At 27.0% G+C, this 23,349-nt stretch overlaps 1 protein-coding gene across 3 annotated transcripts in view; it reads left to right on the plus strand.

Moving 5' to 3' along the window:
• LOC127290590 (lachesin-like) overlaps positions 1–23,349 on the plus strand; it is a 163,275-nt gene that overhangs the window by 134,348 nt on the left and 5,578 nt on the right. For all 3 annotated transcript variants that reach the window (XM_051319276.1, XM_051319278.1, XM_051319275.1), the window contains exons 4-7: positions 2,655–2,862; positions 5,042–5,197; positions 18,496–18,624; positions 21,440–21,577. In XM_051319276.1, coding sequence (XP_051175233.1) covers positions 2,655–2,862; positions 5,042–5,197; positions 18,496–18,624; positions 21,440–21,577 — 631 coding nt within the window. The remainder of the gene's footprint in view (positions 1–2,654; positions 2,863–5,041; positions 5,198–18,495; positions 18,625–21,439; positions 21,578–23,349) is intronic.

Consider the following 23,349-nt stretch of genomic DNA (forward strand, 5'->3'; position numbering starts at 1 on the left):
ATTTATAAACCAGTTTAATAAACAAAAATTTACTTTTTAATTTTCTATTTAGAATGAGAAAAAAGAAAATTAGGTGAATGCTATGACTTTATTCTCAATAGGACAATCATAGACATTGTTTTAAATGCAAATTGTAACTGTAGAATGAAAGCCCGTAGAATGGGTGTAATGTTTTAAATGCTGAGTAATTTTATTAAAAACTCTCAAGGTACAGTATGACACAACTGCAGTGCATATCCAAGATTAAATGAAGTTTGTCGAGCTGCAAGAGAGAGAGAGAGAGAGAGAGAGAGAGAGAGAGAGAGAGAGAGAGAGAGTAAGAAAGTGACTTCATCACGTCACTCAGTAAATGAAATCTTTCTCTTGCAGACGCGCTCAGAGAAAATTTAGTTTCGTTAACATTTTCCCCACGTAGACACTACTGGACTTCAGTTCTTTAACATAGACATTTCTCTAAGAAAGTCATGAACAAGAGTTATATACAAAGAACATGAAGATCTATTCTGATCTTATCATTTTTAGGCAAAAAAAAAATACGAATTTTTCTCTTGCAGGCTTTCTTAATTTTCTGCATATGTGCGCTTTTGAAAAGAAATTTGATTTTACCATTATTATTTTTCTAATTGTACCAAAGAATACAGACATATTTTAAAATTCCATTTGCAATTTTTATAAAATTAATTTTTTTCTTTAAAAAAAATAAAAACAGTGATTTTTAGAATTTAAAAAAAAAATTGAAATCGTTAAAAATAATTTTTTTTTAATACATTTTTAAGAAGAGAAAAAAAGTCAATTCACCTGTCAGTTGAATGTATTTACAAAAGAAATCTTACAAATGGGAATGAAAGAAAGAAAACTACAATAAAAAAGCAGGGACAATACACAATATTAAAAACGACCATTACTTGCGTTTGTACTTATGTCTTAAGAATAAAAAAGATGTTCTCTCAACCCATAGAAATATTTAAAAAAAAAAAATGAACCACCTGACTTCAATTGTTTTCACCCTACTTTTCACAAAATTCACAATCTAAAAGAACTATATTATTTTCAATGCACTCTTTTACTAAAGATTTTTAAATTCTTATCCTAATTTATAAAATTTTATTTTCTCCAAAATAAATTCTTCAATCAAAAAAAAAACATCTTTTTTCAATTTTTTGAAAATATTTCTTTTTGTTAAATAAAAAAAAAAAAGAGAAAAACTTTTCACATATGAATTGAAATATTTATTTAATCAATTTCATCTTCTTTTTTCTTGTCGTGATAAATAATAAATTTTGTCGCGTAAGAAAACTTTTCGTTTTTGAGCGCTACAAATGACAAAATTCCCAAGATGTCCTCTTGTTCGAAACTCGAGTATATTGTGTAACATGTTCATGGACAGAGTTCACTCTATATATTACATTGAATTTTCCAACAAGGAACCCCAACGTGTCTTTGCACGCGTTTTCCTGAGAAAATGCATTTCTGGGGAAAACTTAAACAGCAAAATGGGATTTTATGTGTGGTCGAAAAATTGGAATTTACGTAAGAGAGAGAAAGAGAAAGAGAGAGAGAGAGTGAGAGATTGTGAGTTTGTACAAGGATGGATTAGAAAGGATTCAAGGTGGATTGGCAGAAATATCGATTGAGACTGAAAACTATCGGTTTCAAATAACCCTACCGCACACTACTGTAATCCTGGTAATACTTCCTGGATTTAGACGAGAAACTTACATTTGAGAGAGAGCACACGTTGGTTTTCGTCCATTAAAGTTATATGTTTCTGTATTTCTCTATCTACTTATGGCGAAACGTGTATATTTCCTTCGACTTAGTATATAAGGAATCGACTTGATAAATTTCTTCCAACTGACTATATATGTATATACAGAAAGCTGAAAAGAGCTTCGCGTAGTTTGAAAGCAGATACTTTACTTTATTCAACGAACACATAGTTCCGGCACAAGTTTCAATAGCAATGCTTTCAAAAAGTATTTGTAAAGGGGCGATGAAGGGGCTGGAGGTACAGAGAGAGAGAGAGAGGGGGGGAGAAGTAAACTTTTCATCCAAAGCAATTTTTATTCAATTTTCAAACAACAACTTATTCATTTCGTTAAAACTGCTTCATTTTATGTTTTAAATAAGATTTTGACTGTAGGGTATTTAAATTTTCTTTATATAGATAAAGAAGAATATTTGTAATTCTAATTTTTAAGTTTAGTTGAGTACAATATTTATTAGACTAATAAAAGCATTTCAAATATGTTTTTAAAAGTTTTCTCTTCGAGGTTCCTGCATTCTCGGCAGCAAATAATCAAATTTCATTCGCGTACTTTATTTTTATTTCAATTAATTCCGAGGAAATTATACAGTAATGAAGGTAAAATTAAAAAAAAAATTTCAAAATTAAGTTTTAATAAAATATTGAAACTTGCTAGGGGGAAAAATCCTTAGCAAACCGTAAAGAAAAAACGGTAATTGTAACGGTTATTATGGTAACTGTTTTTGTTATGTAAACAGTTGCTATGGTAACGGTTACTATATGGTTAATTTTTAATTTAATATAAAAAACAAATTAAAAACTTAAATTAATAATTAAATTATTTAATAAGAAAAGAAATTTATGTACTTGCAATTAACAAAAATGGTTGTGTAATTTTTTTTTTTAGGTAGCGTGGGTTCGTGTCGACACACAAACAATTCTCTCAATTCATCATAATGTAATTACACAAAATCCACGTATATCACTTTCATACAATGATCATCGTTCTTGGTTTCTTCACATAAAGAAAGTTCAGGAAGTGGATCGTGGTTGGTACATGTGTCAAGTAAACACAGACCCTATGAGAAGTCGTCAGGGCTACCTTCAAGTTGTTGGTAAGTTTCCTTCACGCCAATCAACTATGCGACACAAACATGTCTCTCACAACTCGCTATATTCTAAATGTATACACACATATATATATGTATGAAACATCAGGACGACGAATTACTACACCCTGTTATCTTCTACTCAGACAACTAATTTAAGAAGTTATGCGAATAATCTACAAAGCTGAATTAGAACTCTAGGTCACACAACTACTCCAATTTATCACTTAAAGTGTTACACGTACAATGTTCGCGAATTTAATTTAACAGTTGCTTGCATTTGCATTCGGGGAATCGAAATGATTCTTGTTCAAAATTCAAAATGTTACATCACGTAAATAATGTGAATAATAATGAAAAATATTTTTATAACAATTATTGCTATTTTTATTATTATAATTATACACTATTATTATTATTATTATTACTATTACTATTACAGTGGAACCTCGATTATCCCCCAGGTGAAAAAATTAACGTTACTAACGTTACTAATGTTACTAACATTACTAATGTTACTAACGTTAGTACCTATAAAAAAATTAAGAGTTTCTAAAATATATTTTCACAGAAACTTTGCCACTACTTTCCCATTACCACTTTCACTTCCACTTCCACTTAAACTTTTTTGTAATTTTCAGTCCCATTTCCACTTATACTTTTTCTAATTCTCATTCGCACTTCCATTTTCACTTCTACTCTTTCTAATTCTCATTCCCACTTCACTTCCACTTTTTCTAATTTTCATTCCCACTTCACTTCCACTTTTTCTAATTTTCATTCCCATTCCTATTTCCACTTCCAGTTTTTTATATTCATTGCCACAACCACTTTTTCTAATTCTCATTCCCACTTTCACTTCGACTTGTTCCAATTTTCATTCCCATTTCATCTTCCACTTTTTTATTTTCATTACAACTTTTTTATATCTTCACTCCCACTTCCATTCCTAATTATTTAAATTTTCATTATCACTTTCACTTTTACTAATTTCCATACATGGTAATTAAAAAAAGTGTAAATGGTTGTGTAAATGGAAATTAGAAAGAGTTTTAGTCGAAATGGCAACAGCTAATGAAAATTAGAAGTGGAAAAAATGGGAGTAGAAGTGGGAATGAAAATTAGAAAAAGAGAAGTGGGAATAAAAATTAGAAAAAGTGGAAGTGGTAATGAAAATAAAAAAGTGAAAATGGAAATGAGAATTAGAAAGAGTGGAAGTGGAAATGGAAGTGCGAATGAGAATTAGAAAAAGTGAAAGTGGAAACGGTAATGAAAATAAAAAAAGTGGAAGTGATAATAGAAATGAAAATTATAAAAAGTGCGGGTAAGAACATTAAATACTTCCTGGTGGTCGATTTTCGACAAGTTTCTGCAAAAATACAATTTAGAAATATTTTCTTAATTTTCTATAGGTACTAACGTTAGTAACATTAGTAACGTTAGTAATGTTAATTTTTCTACCTGGGCCGAACTAATCTAGGCAAGGCCGGGTTCGGATAATAGAGATTTTATTTTTTTTTTTATAATTAAAGTAAAAAAATGTACAGTTGAACTATATATTTAACTTAATACATATGTTTTTAAATATACATAAGTATATACATATATGTAAATATATATTAATTAATAATATATTAAAAAGTCAGAAAAATTCGGAAATTTTTAAGATTTTTTTTGGCATAAATTTGGTTATTTTGCTTTTGAAAGATAGCATCTATTCGTTTTTTAGATGCCAAATCACGCATTCTTCTCAGAAATGAATGAATGATAAAATAAATAGAGAAAATAAAATTAAAAATTCGGGAGACCAAAAAATAGTTCGGATAATAGAAGTTCGGATAAAATGTTTTTCGGTTCGGATAATCGAGGTTCCACTGTATTATTAAAATTGTTATCACAGAAAATTAAAAGGCATTAAAATAAGCTGCAACGCCTATTATTTTAATCCAATTTTGCTTATTTTAATACCAAAATGAATTAAAATAAGCAAAATTGGATTAAAATAATAAGCGTTGCAGCTTATTTTAATGCCTTTTAATTTTCTGTGATATTAAATAATTTTTGATAAAATATAAATTATCTATTTTTTTTAATTAATTTAAATAAATACACGAATGACCTAGAAAAATGCTTTTTGCGTTGTTTTTTTTTTTTATTATTTTCTTTATTTCTTTTCATATTACAGTGCCACCGTCGATCATTGCCAAAGAAACAAGTACGGACATGGTTGTACGTGAAGCATCGAATGTAACATTAACTTGCAAGGCAACCGGATATCCAGAGCCCTATGTTATGTGGAGACGTGAGGATGGAGAGAATATAAATTATAATGGCGACAGTGGTGAGTATTTAATTCGCAAATAAAAATTACATATTTTCTCATAATATATATATATTATTGTATATATTGTATTTTTTTTTTACCGAAACAATAGCGTACGTAGTCGTTATTCTTTTTCAAATGTCAGAGATGAGAATGAATGCTGGCAGGTATTAAAAGCATCGTAAATTTCTTATACGCCTTCGTTATACGTTCAACTCACACATGATTTTACAATATTAATTAGTTTATCCAGCAAACAGAAGAATTACTAAATCGCATTGGAATTATGAATTAGTAAAAAAAATACTTTTTTTAATTTATATTTTGAAAAATTGTAACATTTTCAAAGACATGGAAAATATTTGTTAAATTCCAAATTTAAATTTTGAAAATAAAATCGCATTTTCAAATATCGAAATAAATGTAAACTTCAGTTTAAATTTCATTTGCTTTTAAAAATGTAATTTATTTTTTCCATTGACAGTTGTATTGAATTCAAATAATGAAGTTAAGTTGAATTTATTTTTCGTTTTTTTTTTTTTTGTTTTATTAAATTACTTCAACCAGATCGCTCTCTCTCTCTTTTTCGATCACAGCCAATGCGTGAAATAGAAATTATGCAGATTCTCTTCAATGTAATGCGTTACTTTCACGATCAATTATTAACGAACACGGCTGTCCAGCATCGAAATTCTGTCGCCCGATTAACTCGATGTTGTAACGCAATTATTCAGCCGCCAATGACATTTCACGTTTGTGAAGATTCGTTCACAATACATGAAACTTGGGTTTTTTGCAAAAAAAAAGAGAAAATCAACTCTTTTTCAATTAACTTAAAATGGAAAAAAAAATTACAATTTGAAAATGCGTTAAATATTACAAAAATAAATGTTCCTCATTCTCTAATTGACAAAAAATATTGTTAAACACAAAAATCTTAATTAAAATCCAAATATTCGTAATTATAAGAATTTAATAATTATTAAATTAAAAATAAATTATAAAAATAATAAAATTTTTAAAATGAAAAAAAAATTATCTTTTGTTGGCATTTTTTGTCAAATATATAGTAGTAACGTGTCTAAAAGTGAAAAAAAAAATTGTGTTATTAATCTTCGTGACCATTGTGGTCCTTGCAACAACGCAGTAATTATCAAATGTAGTTTATATAGAATGTAAAATCGTAAAATTGAGTTATATGCGGATACTGTTGGTGACATGCTTTTTTTTTATTGTCCAAGTATATATAACTTCAAACGGGTCATAATATTTGAAGAGAGGTGAAAATTATGTGACAATTATACAATGACATTAAGTATTCGGTAAAAGCTTTATATATATAGCAGTTTCAAGTTTTAGTTTTCACCACTTTCATTAAAAAAAAATACCACATTAAGATCAATTTTTTTTCTTAAAAAAAAATGAATTCATTTTTCTGAAATTTTAAATTCTTCAACAAAATCATTTTTTTGGAAAACAAAAATTATTTGACAATTATTAATTTAATTAAATTCATTTTTTTCAATTTGTTTCAAATATTTTTCGTGTATATAAAATGAGAGGGAAAAAAACAAGTCTATTTTTCATACATGAAATTTCTGGTTGTTAAATGTCTTACTAACATAATACAATTGATGCCAAGCGCCCTAGAACTCTAAAGTTCACTTTACTGCATCCTGCAGTTTACTCAACTTCAAGAAGCATGTACTTTACGACTTTGCATCAGTCAGACCAAGTTATTCCTTATTTGCGTATGAATAAAATATTACGAGCTCTCGCGAATAATGTTCTTCAAAGCATAATATTTTGCATCCTTTACAGGTTTGATCAATATAAACTTTCCCTCGAATTAATTACCAGCCTTTAGCATTTTGTGTAATTTAAATGCATTTTCTCATCTCTCTCTCTCTCTCTCTCTTTCTCTTTTAACATATATGAGATTAATATATTTAATATTTTCATAATAATAATTTTTTTTTACCTAAAGAAAACAATTAAAAACATTTATCTCAAATGCTTTATTTTTATTTGAAACTGTATAATAATAATCTTCTAATTTTTTTTTTTCTCTACTATTTTGACAATTAAAATTTTTAAAATTACTATTTTTACAATTATAAATTTTCTGTTTTGAAATAAATTTTATTTACAGTTCGAATAAAAATTTTATTTGTGTTAAATTTTTTTTTTAATGCAAATAAATAATTATTTAGTAAAAGTGATTAAAAATATTTTTATGAATAAAAATTCATCTTTTTCTATATATTTACATTTGGCGGTTTTATTTTATTTATCTTTTTCATGTATGTGAATTCCATTTTCAGTGCATCGAAATATAACATTCATCCTTATTTCCTATTGTCGAATCGCATGCTCTCCTTTCGTACAACTCGGAAGTATTTCATCGATCCGCAAATGCCGCGATGTCGTTTTCTTTAAAGGTATTGGTAGTTGATATCTTGTATCGCGTGGAGAACGAGCATAATGGCTCCATATCTTGTTGTTTGGAATTCCATAAATGTGGCAACATATATATATAAATATGTGTGTGTGTGTCAAAGAATCTACGAATGATCAATGTTGTTTATCTAGTATCTATTTTCTAAACCCAGAACCTTCAATAAAACACTATTGTTAAATATATGTATATATATAAAAGAATAACATACAGTAAAGTGTCAGATTTCGTATCTCTATTTTCTTGTTATGATTGTAATTTTCCTCGCTTGGTTCTATTACTTCTCAACAACTGACATTAAAAATGATAGATGAGTTAAAATATTTAAAAAGTAATCTTTCAAAATTATTAAGTTTTATAATAGTCGAAAACTGTTTATTTCAAAATTATTTTACACAAATAATATAATTATATTTCCATTTTTCTATTTCCTATTTTTCTATTTCTTCTTTCAATTTTCACATTTTTATATTTTATATTTACTCCAAATTTTTATATCTAATTTAAAAAAAAATGTTATCACCTAAATCATGATAATTTCATTTATTTTTTTTCTCCGTACTAAAAATATTTATTCGATTATTCCTGTAATGTTATTATAAAAAATTTGCAATTATCGAATAACAAATTTGTTGAAGTAAAAAAAAAACAAATTTTAAAATATAATAATTGCATTAAAATTATTTAGGTATTCCATTAATTTCTTTTTTTTTCCCCGGTGAAAATTGATTTGTTTTTATCTTGTAATTGTATTTAATAAAACAAGATTTGTGGATTATTGAATAAAAATTATTTCTGGTCCCAAAAACACATTATTATAGAGAAATAGAGAATAACATAATTTAATCTTTTAGGATCTGTATTACATTACCAAAGCATGGTTGGCGCATATTATATTACATTGTACATTATACTTTAATGCATTATATATGTGATAAGCACAGTTGACAGAGATCGATGAGGAAAAAAATTCTTTATTGCACAAATAATTTCCATCCCCCTTTTCACTAACAGAGAAAGAGAGAGAGGGAGGGAGGAAAAAATAAAACATTAATCATAATTATATATAAAAATACACATCATCACTTTAAAAAAAAAAAACGGAAAAAAATTTCAATCTGAGTGATATGTTATTCACGGCTTTGTACAATATGAAATGGGTTATTGCTCAATCCATCAGACAATGAATAAGTAATTAGTGTTATAAATACGGATTCATCATTAAGATTTAGTGTGCGGTTATGAAAACAGTAGTAAAAGCAGTATATGACTAGATATGTTGCAAAATTTACTACTTTGGATTAGTAAAATATTCAAATTTTCCATTATTATTACGAGCACTCAATAATTATATTGCTAAACTAATACATTGTCTTCTATTCAATAATAAGAGGGATGAAATTCTCAATGTTCCATTAAACAAATATATATATGTATTAGTTTAATTTTATTATAATTAATTTTAAAAAGAACTATTTTAACTAATTTTCTATTTTTCTTTACAGGGGGGAATTTAAATTTTTCAGTTGAATTTAATTACGTTTGTCTTAATTTATTTGCCTGATAGTGCAGTTTATATTATTGTTTTCATAATTAATAAACGAAATAATCCCAAATGATTGAATTAACATAGCTTTTAGTGCATTAAATTGTAATATTACAATTTGAAACACAACAATTGAGAAATGTTTTGTCTGACTAAAATCCACTGTTACTATACTCAAAATAAAATAGCAATAGATGGTTAAAGAAGCAGATGCCTGACTAAACTGGGTTTTTACTACTGACGGCAAATATTTTAAAAATTAGAAAAAAACGTCTGACTAAACCTGTCTTTAACTACTGACTTTATTCTTACAGGGATTTAATTACGTTACGTCTGACTAAACAGGGGTTTTACTACTGATGACAAATATTGTAAGAGTTAAAAATAAACAGTCTGACTAAAATTGACCTTAACTACTGATTTTATACTCGCATGAATTTAATTGTGTTACGTCTGACTAAACAGGGTTTTTACTACTGACGATAAATATTGTAAGAATTAGAAAAGAACTGTCTGACTAAAGCAGACTTTAACTACTGGTTCTAAACTTGTAGGAATTTAATTATGTTACGTCTGACTAAACAGGGTTTTTACTACTGACGATAAATATTGTAAAAAGAAGGAAAGAACTGTCTGACTAAAACTGACTTTAACTACTGATTCTAACTTGTAGGAACTTCTGAACTTGTAGAAATTTAATTATATTACGTCTGGCTAAACTTGGCCTTTACTACTAATATGAGAAAAATGGTTTCTATGTGACATACTTTTACTACTGACCAATTGTAAACAAAATAACCGAATTTTGGAAATTCCTCATTAAATAAAATTGGCATTTTCAGTTAAGTTAACAAAATAACAGAAAAAAATTCTGTCTGACCAAAAACTTGTTTTTACTACTGATTTTATAATTTGTGAAATTCAAATAAATTAACGTCTGACTAATACCGTCATTTACTACTTTTTTCAAAAAAAAAATTTTCTGTCTTACCAAAAACTCGTTTTTACTACTGATTTTATAATTTGTGAAATTCAAATAAATTAACGTCTGACTAATACCGTCATTTACTACTTTAAAAAAAAGATTCTGTCTGACCAAAACTTGTTTTTACTACTGATTTTATAATTTGTGAAATTCAAATAAATTAACGTCTGACTAATACCGTCATTTACTACTTTTTTTCAAAGTTGTAAGAATGTAGAAAATTTCTGACCGACTAAAAGTTACTTTTACTACTTATTCTAAACTTGCACGAATATAAATAAGTCGCATGTCTGACCATAACTGTCTTTTACTACTGCCACTGAAATTACAGAAGTTCGGAAACGATTTGTGTCACGGAAGCTCACATTTACCACTAATACAAAAGGCACTGTACAATTTAAAAACGGTAAAGTCTGACTAAACCTGTCTTTTTCTACTTAGAATAAATATACAAAAACTCGAACATATTCACTACAACTGAATTTTTTTTATTTAAAAAAGAAAAAAATATAAAAATAAAAATGTAATATAAAAATTAATAGAATAATACTAATTAATATGATAATAAAAATTAATCAAAACTATTTAATTTATATAATTACGTCAGTTAAAGTGCATAAACGACAGTGAAATACTATATCAGTTAAATTGCAGTTCGAGTTTTGCGGTGGAAACGCTTTTCTGTGAAAAGGACATGTCCCTCTCTCTCTCTCTCTCTCTCTCTCTCTCTCTGACTTCTGTGAGATTATTAGCATAATTAGAGACGATATCGAGAAATGCACTTGAAACCTTGGCGTGCTACTAACTGATGTGTTGCCCTCCAGGGCACAACGCCATTACTTGCCATGTCCTGATAGCCTCCAGACATCCTTTTCTATCTACACATTTCATTCTCTTCTTCTCTTTTATATATATATATATAGCGCTTTGTCTTTCTCTTTTCTCTTCGCCCTTTTTTTTTTTGCTCAACACCACCACTTCTTCTCACGACTGAGAGCACACTTCAAGGAGAAAAGGAAAAAGAAAACTTTAGAAACATGAGAAGAACGAGAAACCAAATCGAATGTAACAATACTACCTCCTTGTTCTATCGAAAGAAGAAGAAGAAGAAGAAGAAGCTATACGATAGTAGAGTAGAGATTTCCTCTCTTCATGTCAATGGGGTCAACTTCATACTGACGTTAAAGAAAATTCTTTATTTACTTTTGAAAATTTGAGAAAAATCGTAATTTTCATTAAAATAATTTGTTTAATTTTTCCACTTAAAAGAAGGAAATTTTCATTTGGAAAATAATTTTACTTGGGAAAATACATTTTTTTTAATTTTATTTAACACCTTTTTTATTTCTTCACGAATATTACTTATTATGTTATTATTGTTATTTGTGTGTTTAGATAATATTCTGTATCAAATATATATATATATATAGTCAATGCTACAAAGTTTTTTGTAGAAAATATTCTTTCTCGGTTCCTTCTGCAAACTGCTCGAGCGGATGTATACTTTGTAGACTATCGTATCTGTGAACGTTAATGCTCCATGACGATATGACGAGAGAAATACGATACCATGGGCAGAAAATGAAAAGTAACATTTCGAGTTTCATGCGAGTGCTTCAAATCAAAGCGAAAATAAATATGAGACAGAAATATAAGATGTTATATCTACACGTATATATATAACAAGTCATTCGATCCTTTTTTTTTCCTCTACTTTTATTTTCATTTTTTTTTTATCGGAAAATCAATTTTCAAAATTCTTTATTATTTTTACAAATTTACAAAACTCAAATATAAAAACAAATTGTTGTAAATAAAAATTAAATTTGTTTTTGGAGTCAAACTCACAAAATTCACAAACCGCGAATATATATAAGTCAACATTATAAGTTCACAAACATTATTATTATTAGTATTATTCATAGTTCATATACCTTTCGGCTTTTGAACGTTATTATTATTATTATTATTACACAGGCACACAAAAAATAAAAAGCTGTTTGGCCGAGACACTACACTAATCTAATTCCATGTATTTTTTCACGTTGAATCCGAATCCGAAGTCAGAATTATCAGATTGGCTTTTATTTTTGAGATAAACTCAAAAAACTGCTCAGAAAGAAAAATAAAATCAAAAAGTTAAAAAATTTTTGAATGTCACTGCGATAGTGTAATTCCATGTATTTTTTGTCGCTGAATCCGAATTTAAAGTCAGAATTGTTAGATTCGCTCAAATTTTTGAGATAATTCCAAAAAACTGATTTTGAGAATTTTGAGTTTTTTGTTACTTGCGTTTTTTGCAATTATCTGAAAAATTTGAGCGAATCTAACAATTCTGACTTTGAATTCGGATTCAGCGACAAAAAATACATGGAATTACACTATCGCAGTGACATTCAAAAATTTTTTAACTTTTTGATTTTATTTTTCTTTTCTTCTGAGCTATATTCATTTCTGGCGGGGGAGGGGAGGGGACTTGCGGCTATATTCAGAGTCTTGAAACGAACATAACCTCAAAATTTAGGTCATTTTTGACGGAGGAGGGGAAATGAAAGGAGGGAGGGGGACTTGCGGCTAAATTCAGAGCCTTGAAACGAACATAACCTCAAAATTGAGGAGGGGGGACTCCCCCCTCCTAGGTCAAGAATTCTTGAAACAGCGGCGGCGGAGGCGGCGGCGATATCTTTTTGTAATATAGAAAGATTATATTTGTCAATATAGGGGAAATACCTGAGTAATATCGGACCACTCCTAAATAAAAATTATTTTTCATTTATTTCTGTAGTTATACGATGTAAAAATTTCAGATTGTGACAAATATCGCAGCGCCATCTGTTGAATATTTTCTGTCAATCAGTAATTCAGAAAAATTTTGTAAAATTGGATAAATAAATTTTATCAATATGAAAAATTATAATACGAAATTAATTAAAAAAATTTATTAAAAATTAGAATGATAATATTTTTTAAATAAATTTTATTTTTATTTTATTTTTTATTTTTTATTTTATAAATAAAATATGAATTTGTTTAATATATGTAATATCTCGTTGAAATAACAATTCTTCGGCTAAATAATGTTGCAAACTAATTTTGCCAGGAGATTTTGAAACATGAAAATCTAATTTTAGAATTTTGCTATTTATGCAGCTAAAATAGCCATTCTTTTCTTTTTGAGTGTTACACTAACCGTGAAAAGTTTATAGTATAAGGACTCTAGGGTCTACTCTATTAAAATTCTCTATTTTCCACGAAAACATAGAATTTCTATACTTGAGGTATTGTTTATGAAACAATGGATGGATTTGCCTTGCGGTTTATAGAAAGGAGAATTTAATTTTACTATAATACTGGCTTTGATTTACATGAACAATGCGAATACAATATATATATATAATTCGGCTTTCTATTTTCCTGTCCTTATTGTAATATGTTAAAATTTATTGTATACATATATCCAAAAGTGTTTTGCAGATAATCAACCACTTTTTTGTTTTTTAATCCCACAAAAAATTTTTTTCATTTATTTTTCTCTCCCTTATTTAAAAAAAAAACTTTTCTTCCTTCCTCCAAAGGCAACATTTAAATTTTTTTTTTTATCACCGACTTTTTTACAGTTAGAAACTCTAATTACATTTACGGAAAGATGAGGTTAATTAAGAATATAATTCATGGAGATAAAAGTTGAGTGAGTGAATCTGATTGGAAGATTTGAAAAAAAAAGTTTTAAAATTTTTTCCTCTAAATGGACAATCTAAAAAAAATTTGTTGTAAAAAAATTTTTTTGATTCGTAGGTTTTAAACAAAAAAAAAATGAAGGGCAAAAAATAGTTGGTGACATTCACTCTATATGGTTAAAAGCACTTTGTAAGTTTCTCAAGTCGAAGGAAAGACTTTCTTGCAATTCACAATGGTTTTAGTTTTATAGCGAACAGCGTTAAACGGATTTTTTTTTTCTACCAGAAAGTGCAGTTTTTCGCATTTTATCGAATGTCGCGTGTTGCCATCGAGTTTTAAAGAATCATGAAATGAAGCCCCAGCTTTTGCTCTCTCACTTTTTTCTCTCTTCCCAGAACACATACATATATATGATTTATTATGACTTTTACCTTATAACGTATGACCTAATAATAATCGTGATAACAACCATATTTCGAGTTCCATTTTCCTCTCATTATTATTATTAAATATATATATATCCATTTCACAATGCATATCTTTCATATTTGCTCTCTTCTCCACATTTCCAATACTTTGCGAACAACGCAATTATTTCTTGTTCAATTTTTAATCTTCATTTAACGAGGAAATAGGATAATTATTTTTTATAAATTTTTCTTTTGACAAAAAAAAAGAAACATAATGGTTATTTAAAAACAAATGAATATAAAATAATTATAAATATTGTTTTTTGTTTATAAAATTAAATATTGATTGTTTTTTCTAAATATTGATTCTTTTTTTTGCAAATAAATAATTGTTTTTTAAAATTAAATTTTTTAAATTAAATCAAAATTTTTTAAAAAAAACTAATAACGTTCAGAAAAAACAGGAAATAAAGAAAAGAATTGTCAATATTTGCAAAGTCAATATTTGAGCGCAGTTATATTTTTATTTGACACACTAAAACGATATTTTTAGCGTTTATTTCATATATCGAGCAAAAAAAAGAAGCTAAAAGTGATAAATATCGACAACGTTTTTTTTTTTTTTAATAGTATTGACCTGAAAAGTGGGAAAAAAAAATTGAAAAAGGTGTTTTTACGATTTAGAGGTCAAAATATTCGTAAATTTTTTTTTTCAATTTTCACTTTTACTTTTTTGTTTTAGTTTTTTTTTTTTTTTTTTAAACGTATATTATATGTCGAGTTTCGACAGGTGCCATGTTTTTGAAATAGTGTGTTTAATTTACGGCAACTAATTAAAGTAATCAGTTTAATTAAACCATTTCATGCTAATTAAATAAAAGGCTTTAATTTATTTATGAAAGGATCCTTTGTCATTATATATCTGTACTCGTATGTATGAATAATTATTTACTAAAACCTGATCAGAGAGTTAATCATTATATGAAATAGGAAACATTTATAAATTAATTTAGATATGACGATGAAAATTTGCCAATTTTGACTATTTTGTTAAATAATTTAATAAGAATTTTATATAATCTTCTTAATTTTTAATTTTTATTATTTCTTTCTTTCATTTTTTTTCTGACCAGACGTACGACAAAAATGTTTTTAATTTAAGTTCAATTTCGAGAGAAATAAATGTTAATAGAAAAAAAAATTTTCAAATAAAAGAAAATTGTAAAATTCTTTACAGAATGAATTAAATTTAAAATGTAATTTAATTCTAGTTTTGTATTTATGTCAGAATGAGATGAAGTGCGAAACAATAAAAGTGTTGTATAGAAAATAAATCTCGTAAATATTGAAAAACGTATTGCTTTTGACGACAATAGGGTTCTTTGTTCGAGATGCAAATTCGCGTAAATCTTGTCTCGATCTTTCGGAGCGCTTAGAAAATGAATGCAACATGATGCAAATAGATGCCAAGCAAAGTGCAAAGCACTCTTTGTCGCAGAGTGTCCAATAAACGATCCTTGTATGTATGTGTACATGTATACGTATATGTTTATGTTCGTGTATATATTTGTATATATATATATATATATATATTCACGTATGCCAAGTTTCCTTGTTGTATTGAGTGTTCCTTTGTACTTGCATCGTTCTCCTTTGGAATTACCGATAACTTGAACAGGGGACAACGACCTTCGTCGGTTTCACTTTACGACCAAACATGGTAGCATAAGGATGAGTGAACATCATTCTCGAAATACGCAAATACCACGCGAGCTTCAACCAAAAAAGACCTTAAATATTTCAAATAGTAACACAAGTTTCAACGCCCTTTTTTTTTTTTTTTGCTTCTATGAAACTATCCCCCTCGAATCTTATTTCATTCGCATCTTTTCTTCCAATTCCAATATCGAAAGCTCGACGACTTACAATGCACGCCGACAAAGTATCTAACATTGCTCATATAAAACGATTCTTGTCGTACATTTTCTGATATTAAACGTGCCATTGAAATGAAATGCTGACCTCATGACTTGGAACGAACAAAAAATAACGAAAATAAAAACCTCAGCTTTTTATATATATATATATAAAACACAATATTGGTTTACTGAAACGAATCTGATTTTTATACAATAATTCTAAGAGAGAGAGAGAAAGTTATAAATTCATTCGAAATATAAAAAAAAATATTCCCATAGAGAAAAAAAATTCGATAAAAGAGAATAATAATCTTAATTTATTAGCTGACAGTAAATTGTATTAATATCAAAATGAATTAAAATAAAAAGCAACGTTTTAATCCTTGTGAAGATTAAAATAATGCAAAAATTAAAATTGCAAATTTTGAAAAAATTAGTTTTTGCCAAATTGTAAAAAAAAATTGGATTAAAAAAAAATTATAATCTTTTAATTAATTTAATCTGTATTGTTTTTTAATACCTCATAGTTTACTGTGAGTTTAAGTGACAAAATATTTTTTTTTAACACATTATCAAACATTCCTGGCAATAAACTTGATAAATTTTATATATAGTGTTGGCATCTTTGATAAACACGATATAGATGAGAAATTATTTTGAAACATTCTACAACAAAGTTAAATACTCCGCAACATTCTTGAATATTTTTAAATTTCTTTTTTCTAAAAATTCTCCAACATTCTCAGCTTATAGGCCGCCTCAAATATTTGCAAATTTTTAATTTTCAAATATTCTTTTTCAGTATTAACACAAAAAAAATTATAAGGTATTAAAATAAGCTGCAATGCTTATTATTTTAATCCAATTTTGCTTATTTTAATTCATTTTGGTATTAAAATAAGCAAAATTGGATTAAAATAATAAGCGATGGAGCTTATTTTAATAACTTATAATTTTCTGTGAATTTTCATTATCTCGAATTTGTATATATAATTATTTTTCAATTCATGGTTCTTTTTTTAAAATTCCATTGCAAAACAATAGGCTTGAAACTTTGTTTAATTGAAATGCAATAAACATTTTATTTTTTAAAAATTTATACAATTGTTCGCATTTTCATTGTTGATAGTGTAAGATGCATAGAGTTTTAATGGATTTTATGGACTGAAAAGTGCTTGGTATACTTTATAGTTTTCGATCATCGGAAATGGAATGAGTTTACGTTATTCATGTCAGAAAAAAGAACAGACAGTCGTTATAGTTTTATATATATATTTTTTTTTCTTTTTCATCAAAATCATTTCTCTTTTCTCAAGTTTTATTATTCTCGATATCAAACATTCACAATATTCTTCTATGGCTATCAATGGAATATATATATATATATTTTTTTTTTCAGGAGGGGTTTTTTTTTTTCTTTTCAAATACAGAGGTATACATTTCAGATTTAGAACAACGCATTTATAAATTCTTGACAGTTTAATTTGCAGTTACTGTTGCTACTTGAATTTTCATGAGCTGTGTAATTAAGTAATTAAATATTTCGATCGACTAGCTTTCAGTTTAATTTCCAGTCGGTTAAATGTCCTCATTATTATGTAAATTGAATCAGTTTGAGAGTAGGAATTGAAATATTTACAAACCTATTGATTATTAACTTCATTATATGGAATATATTCTTTCCTGTGCAATTTTCTATATAAATTTATATATGCTCAAGTTCAATTATTGTTTACATCTTAATATAAAATACATAGAAAAAGTTTCCTTTTGCCATATTTTTTTTTTTAAATTTTCACTGAAGTGTTTTTTCAATAGTAAAAAATATAAATTTTTATTTTCCCAAATAAAACCAGAATTGGTCGTTTACTACTTTTTTGTTTTGTAGAATCTTAAAAAAATATATATCAAAGAAATTAAAAATCGTTTTTATTTTTTATTCCGAGTTTTTAGTTTTATAGTATCAATTTTTGTCGGGAGTTTTATATAAGTCCCCCATAAATGACAGCCACAAATTATCTACCGAAAACTTTTTCATCCGACCAAAGCTCTGAAAAGTTCAAATTGAATCTTTTAAAGTTTAACTAAACTTATGAAATATATTTTAAAAACATAAAAAAAAATTGATTAAATTTAAACGTTTATTTATTATATTATAGAAGAAAATGTGGAAAATTTAATTTATTAAAATATTGCAGAAATAATTTAATATAAATTTGAAATTTATTGTGTTAAATTATTTCAAAACTATTTTACTATATATACATTATTTCTAAATTACAATTTGTAATTAAACATTTTTTTTTTATTTTTATTCCAGTGAGCGTTGTGGACGGTGAAGTCTTACACATTGTCAAAATTAGTAGACTTCATATGGGAGCATATTTGTGCATTGCTTCAAATGGTGTTCCACCTTCTGTGAGCACACGCGTCTCTCTTCGTGTTCAATGTAAGTACCACATCTCTCAATGAACTAATTAAATTAATTAAATGCTGTAAAGCAATATTTGAAATTCTCAACGTTTATGCTCAAAATAGTTTATATAAACAAAATTTATACATATATATATATAAATTATACGAAATAACTCGCTAATTTAAAAACTGATATTTTAACAAAATTTTCAGTTCATTAAGATAATAATTAATTTTGATTATGAATAATAGAAATAAAAAAAAAAATTTTGTTTAATAATAAAATATTGAATTGTCAGGTTTACTGTGTGTTACCTCAGGATTGCGTTGAATCCGATTTTAATTAACTGAGTAGTTAAAGGGTAGGATTAGAGCTGTGCATAATCGATTTTACGAGGAGATGTGAGAAAGTGCTCTCTATAGATGTAAAGGTCCTGGCAGTTTAAGCCTTTCTAGATTAGGCACAAGGCTTTAAATAGTATGCCACGCCAAAACTAGCCATCTCTCTCAACGAGAGTCACTTCACATCGTCAACAAAACTACATATATACTCACTAATCAAACTTTGTTTATTAACTTTCCATGATAGTTATATTAATCCAAATTATGTTAAATTATGCACATATTCCTCTCTCATAAAATTACAATTTCAAATTCTAAAACTTTATTTAGCTACAAAAAAAATATTTTTTATAAAAAAAATATTTCTAATTAAAATTTTGCAGAAAAATTAAAATTTTTTTTAAATCTAATTAAATTTTTTGCAATTATTATTATTATTATTATTAACAAAGAAATTATGTTGTCAAACATTATGTTTGACTGGTACTGATTGAGGTAGTGTAATGAATACGCATATCAGGTAGTAAACTAATCTATGTAAAGCTATTGTGATAGCCGACATGGTCGAAGGATCCTGGTCATTGTCAAGCCATTGAATTCTATGCAATTGCCGACACAACAGACACCTACACATTGTATGAACATTCCATGCGCATGGCTATAAAGAGGAACCAAGCTCTTCTATGGGTGTGGTGTGGCGATGCATTAGGTCGGTTTTCAACGTCTCATTAAGCCTCCAATTTACTGCCGGCTACTTGACCCAGATATGCTCGATATACTGTCATTGATACTACGACTGCACCTTGTCTTCTGTGCAATATAATACATAACGAACATCACTAGTGTATTACAATTTCTCATTACGCATCACAAAATTAATTATCAATATTGATATATAATATTATATTTAATTATTTATCAATGGTATTGTCAAAGAAACTCAGATGAATTGAAAAAATTTTCTCATCCACCATATTGGATTCGCCATTTTGAATTTTGGTAATTTCTCTTCAGATTCGTAATTAGCGATTTAAAAAAAAACCTCCACTTACAAATGTGGAGACAAATCCGATGATATTTTTTTCATTTGTACAAATATTTATTAAACCTTTCTCTATTTCCAATCGATTTGCCGCCATATTGGATCCGCCATCTTGAATTTGAAAAATCTGTCTTTAGATTCGTAATTTGTGACCCAAAAAACCTTCTAGTAAAAATATAGAAACGAATCAAAAGCAAATTTTTCAAATTCCACATCACTTACTGAACCTTTAATTATTTTCAATTTATTTGACGCCATATTGGATCCGCCATTTTGAATTTTGAAAATCTGTCTTCAGATTCGTAATTAGCGATTTAAAAAAACCTCGACTTACAAATGTGCGGAGACAAATCCGATGCTATTTTTTTGATTTGTACAAATATTTATTAAACCTTTTCTCTATTTCCAATCGATTTGACGCCATATTGGATCCGCCATCATGAATTTGAAAAATCTGTCTTTAGATTCGTAATTTGTGACCCAAAAAACCTTCTAGTAAAAATATAGAAACGAATCAAAAGCAAATTTTATTTAAATTCTACATCACTTACTGACCCTTTAATTATTTTCAATTTATTTGACGCCATATTGGATCCGCCATTTTGAATTTTGATAATTTCTCTTCAGATTCGTAATTAGCGATTTAGAAAAACCTCCACTTACAAATCCGATGCTATTTTTTTGATTTGTACAAATATTTATTAAACCTTTTCTCTATTTCCAATCGATTTGACGCCATATTGGATCCGCCATCTTGAATTTGAAAAATCTGTCTTTAGATTCGTAATTTGTGACCCAAAAAATCTTCTAGTGAAAATATAGAAACGAATCATAAGCAAATTTTTCAAATTCTACATCACTTACTGACCCTTTAATTATTTTCAATTTATTTGACGCCATATTGGATCCGCCATTTTGAATTTTGAAAATCTGTCTTCAGATTCGTAATTAGCGATTTAAAAAAAACCTCGACTTACAAATGTGGAGACAAATCCGATGCTATTTTTTTTTGATTTGTACAAATATTTATTAAACCTTTTCTCTATTTCCAATCGATTTGACGCCATATTGGATCCGCCATCTTGAATTTGAAAAATCTGTCTTTAGATTCGTAATTTGTGACCCAAAAAACCTTCTAGTAAAAATATAGAAACGAATCAAAAGCAAATTTTTCAAATTCTACATCACTTACTGACCCTTTAATTAGTTTCAATTTATTTGACGCCATATTGGATCCGCCATTTTGAATTTTGAAAATCTGTCTTCAGATTCGTAATTTAGCGACCGAAAAAACCTCCCAGTAAAAAAACAGCAATCTTGCAAATTAATTCTTTGCTTATTTTTATATAAAAATTATTGGAATATTTAAATTCAAATTATTGTAATTTTTAATAATTTAAAAAAAAATTGATTGAAATTTTAATTATATTTTTCCGATATAATTTTTTTTTTTTTTTTTTGACAGTTCCGCCAATGTTATCGATACCAAATCAATTAGAGGGAGCTTATATCGGACAAGACGTTACTCTGGAATGTCACACGGAAGCGTATCCAGACTCAATAAATTATTGGACAACGGAACACGGCGACATGATTGTTTCTGGTAATTTTCTATATTTCATTTGTAATTTATAAATATCATTATAGCACGTGAATTATTCATTAATATTTCAAATAATGATCATTTCATTTTTTCATTAAAAAAATCTCATAAAAATTTCAATGAAGTCACATTAAAAAAAAAAAAAAAAAGGGTCTATATAAAATCTTTATGTGCTTTCAGTATAATTATAATTCTCGTACTTCATTAACTCTTTATATGCAAAAATTTTATTATGAGAGAGAATATTAGTTTAATATTATTATGGAGTGTGTATTATTGTTATAATAATTATTATTATTTTAATAATTATTATTTTACAAAAATTTTACAAAAAGGAAAGCTAATAATAATTATTTTTTATTATTTTAAAAACCGTTTAACAAAAAAACTAGATAATTATTTTTATTTTAATGATTAATTTTTTTGAAAACGGTTTAGCAAAAAGACAAATTATTAGTTTTAGAAAGTGGGTTTAGGTTTTAAAAAAAAAATCAATATACAATTAACTTTTATTTTAATTAGTCGAAGTATAAAATAAGTTTATAATAACACTTGATGCTATTGTATCTATCGTACTTTAATATAAAAATATACTGATAAGATTATTTTACAAAACATAATTATTTTCTCTCATAATATTATATTGCAAGTTCATATTTTTTGTCTACGAATAAATAATAAATTGGGATATTTTTTATTTTATGCCATATGTATTAAATTATTTCATTCTTTCATAGAATCTTATCACGTGGTATATATATATATATAAGCACAGATCTCACTCGCATTCGTTATATTTGTAGCTCAAAAAAAAAAAATTCGTTTATGTTATGAGATTGTTCACTCTTTTTTTCTTTTATTGCGGAAAATTTGAATAGAACGTACAGTTTGCATGATTCAAAGCCGCTCAACATAGACAGAGGATTTTCTCTCTCTCTCTCTCTCTCTCTCTGTGAGAGAGAAAAGGGGGTTGAAAATGAAATGAACAGAAAATTAAAGCAAGCAATCAACACAAAGTGCGTGACGCGACTACTGTGCGAGATTTGCCTCAATGGCAATATGTTTCAGAAATGTCACATACTGCATTCAGATTTGAGAGTATGTTGAAAGGAGGTAGTCCACACCCAATGGGTGGGCAGAGAGAGAGAGAGAGAGATGAGATTTTCGCGCGAAACATGATTCTGTGATGTGGCTCATCGTGACAATGAGATTTCAGAGATTAACGGACGTCGTCAAGAATCTACAAACAACTATATAATACATACAATATAATATGTCGATTGTCCCTAGCATTAAAGACAAATCTCATTGTACATATTCGTTGTCCTTTATATATTCTGATTTTCCAACGAAACATTAAATTTCATTTGTAAATTTTATTTTTCTTTTTGTTAAATTTTTTTTTTTTTTAATTTTAAAAACAATGACATTTTATATTTTATGAATATTGGAATGTACATTCTTATGAAATTATTTCTTGTACTTTCTATAAATATACTGACATTTCTCAACAACTTTGAAATATATAAAATTCTCTGAAATACTTTGTCTTTTAAAGTTTATTAAATTTGAAAAATTTTGAAAATAATTTTTTATTAAATATTCTTTTTGAAATATTCAGAAATCATCTGAAAATAACTTAAATTCAATTAAAGAATTTAATTAAATGACATTCTATTAGGATGACCAAAATAATTATTTTAAATTAACTGGAAATATATATATATATTTTTTCAATATAAAATATGCAATTTTAAAATATCATTTTTAAT

This window comes from Leptopilina boulardi, unplaced genomic scaffold, assembly GCF_019393585.1.
Source record: "Leptopilina boulardi isolate dan_hultmark-lab unplaced genomic scaffold, ZJU_Lbou_2.1 LbouV2_72, whole genome shotgun sequence".
Taxonomy (NCBI): domain Eukaryota; kingdom Metazoa; phylum Arthropoda; class Insecta; order Hymenoptera; family Figitidae; genus Leptopilina; species Leptopilina boulardi.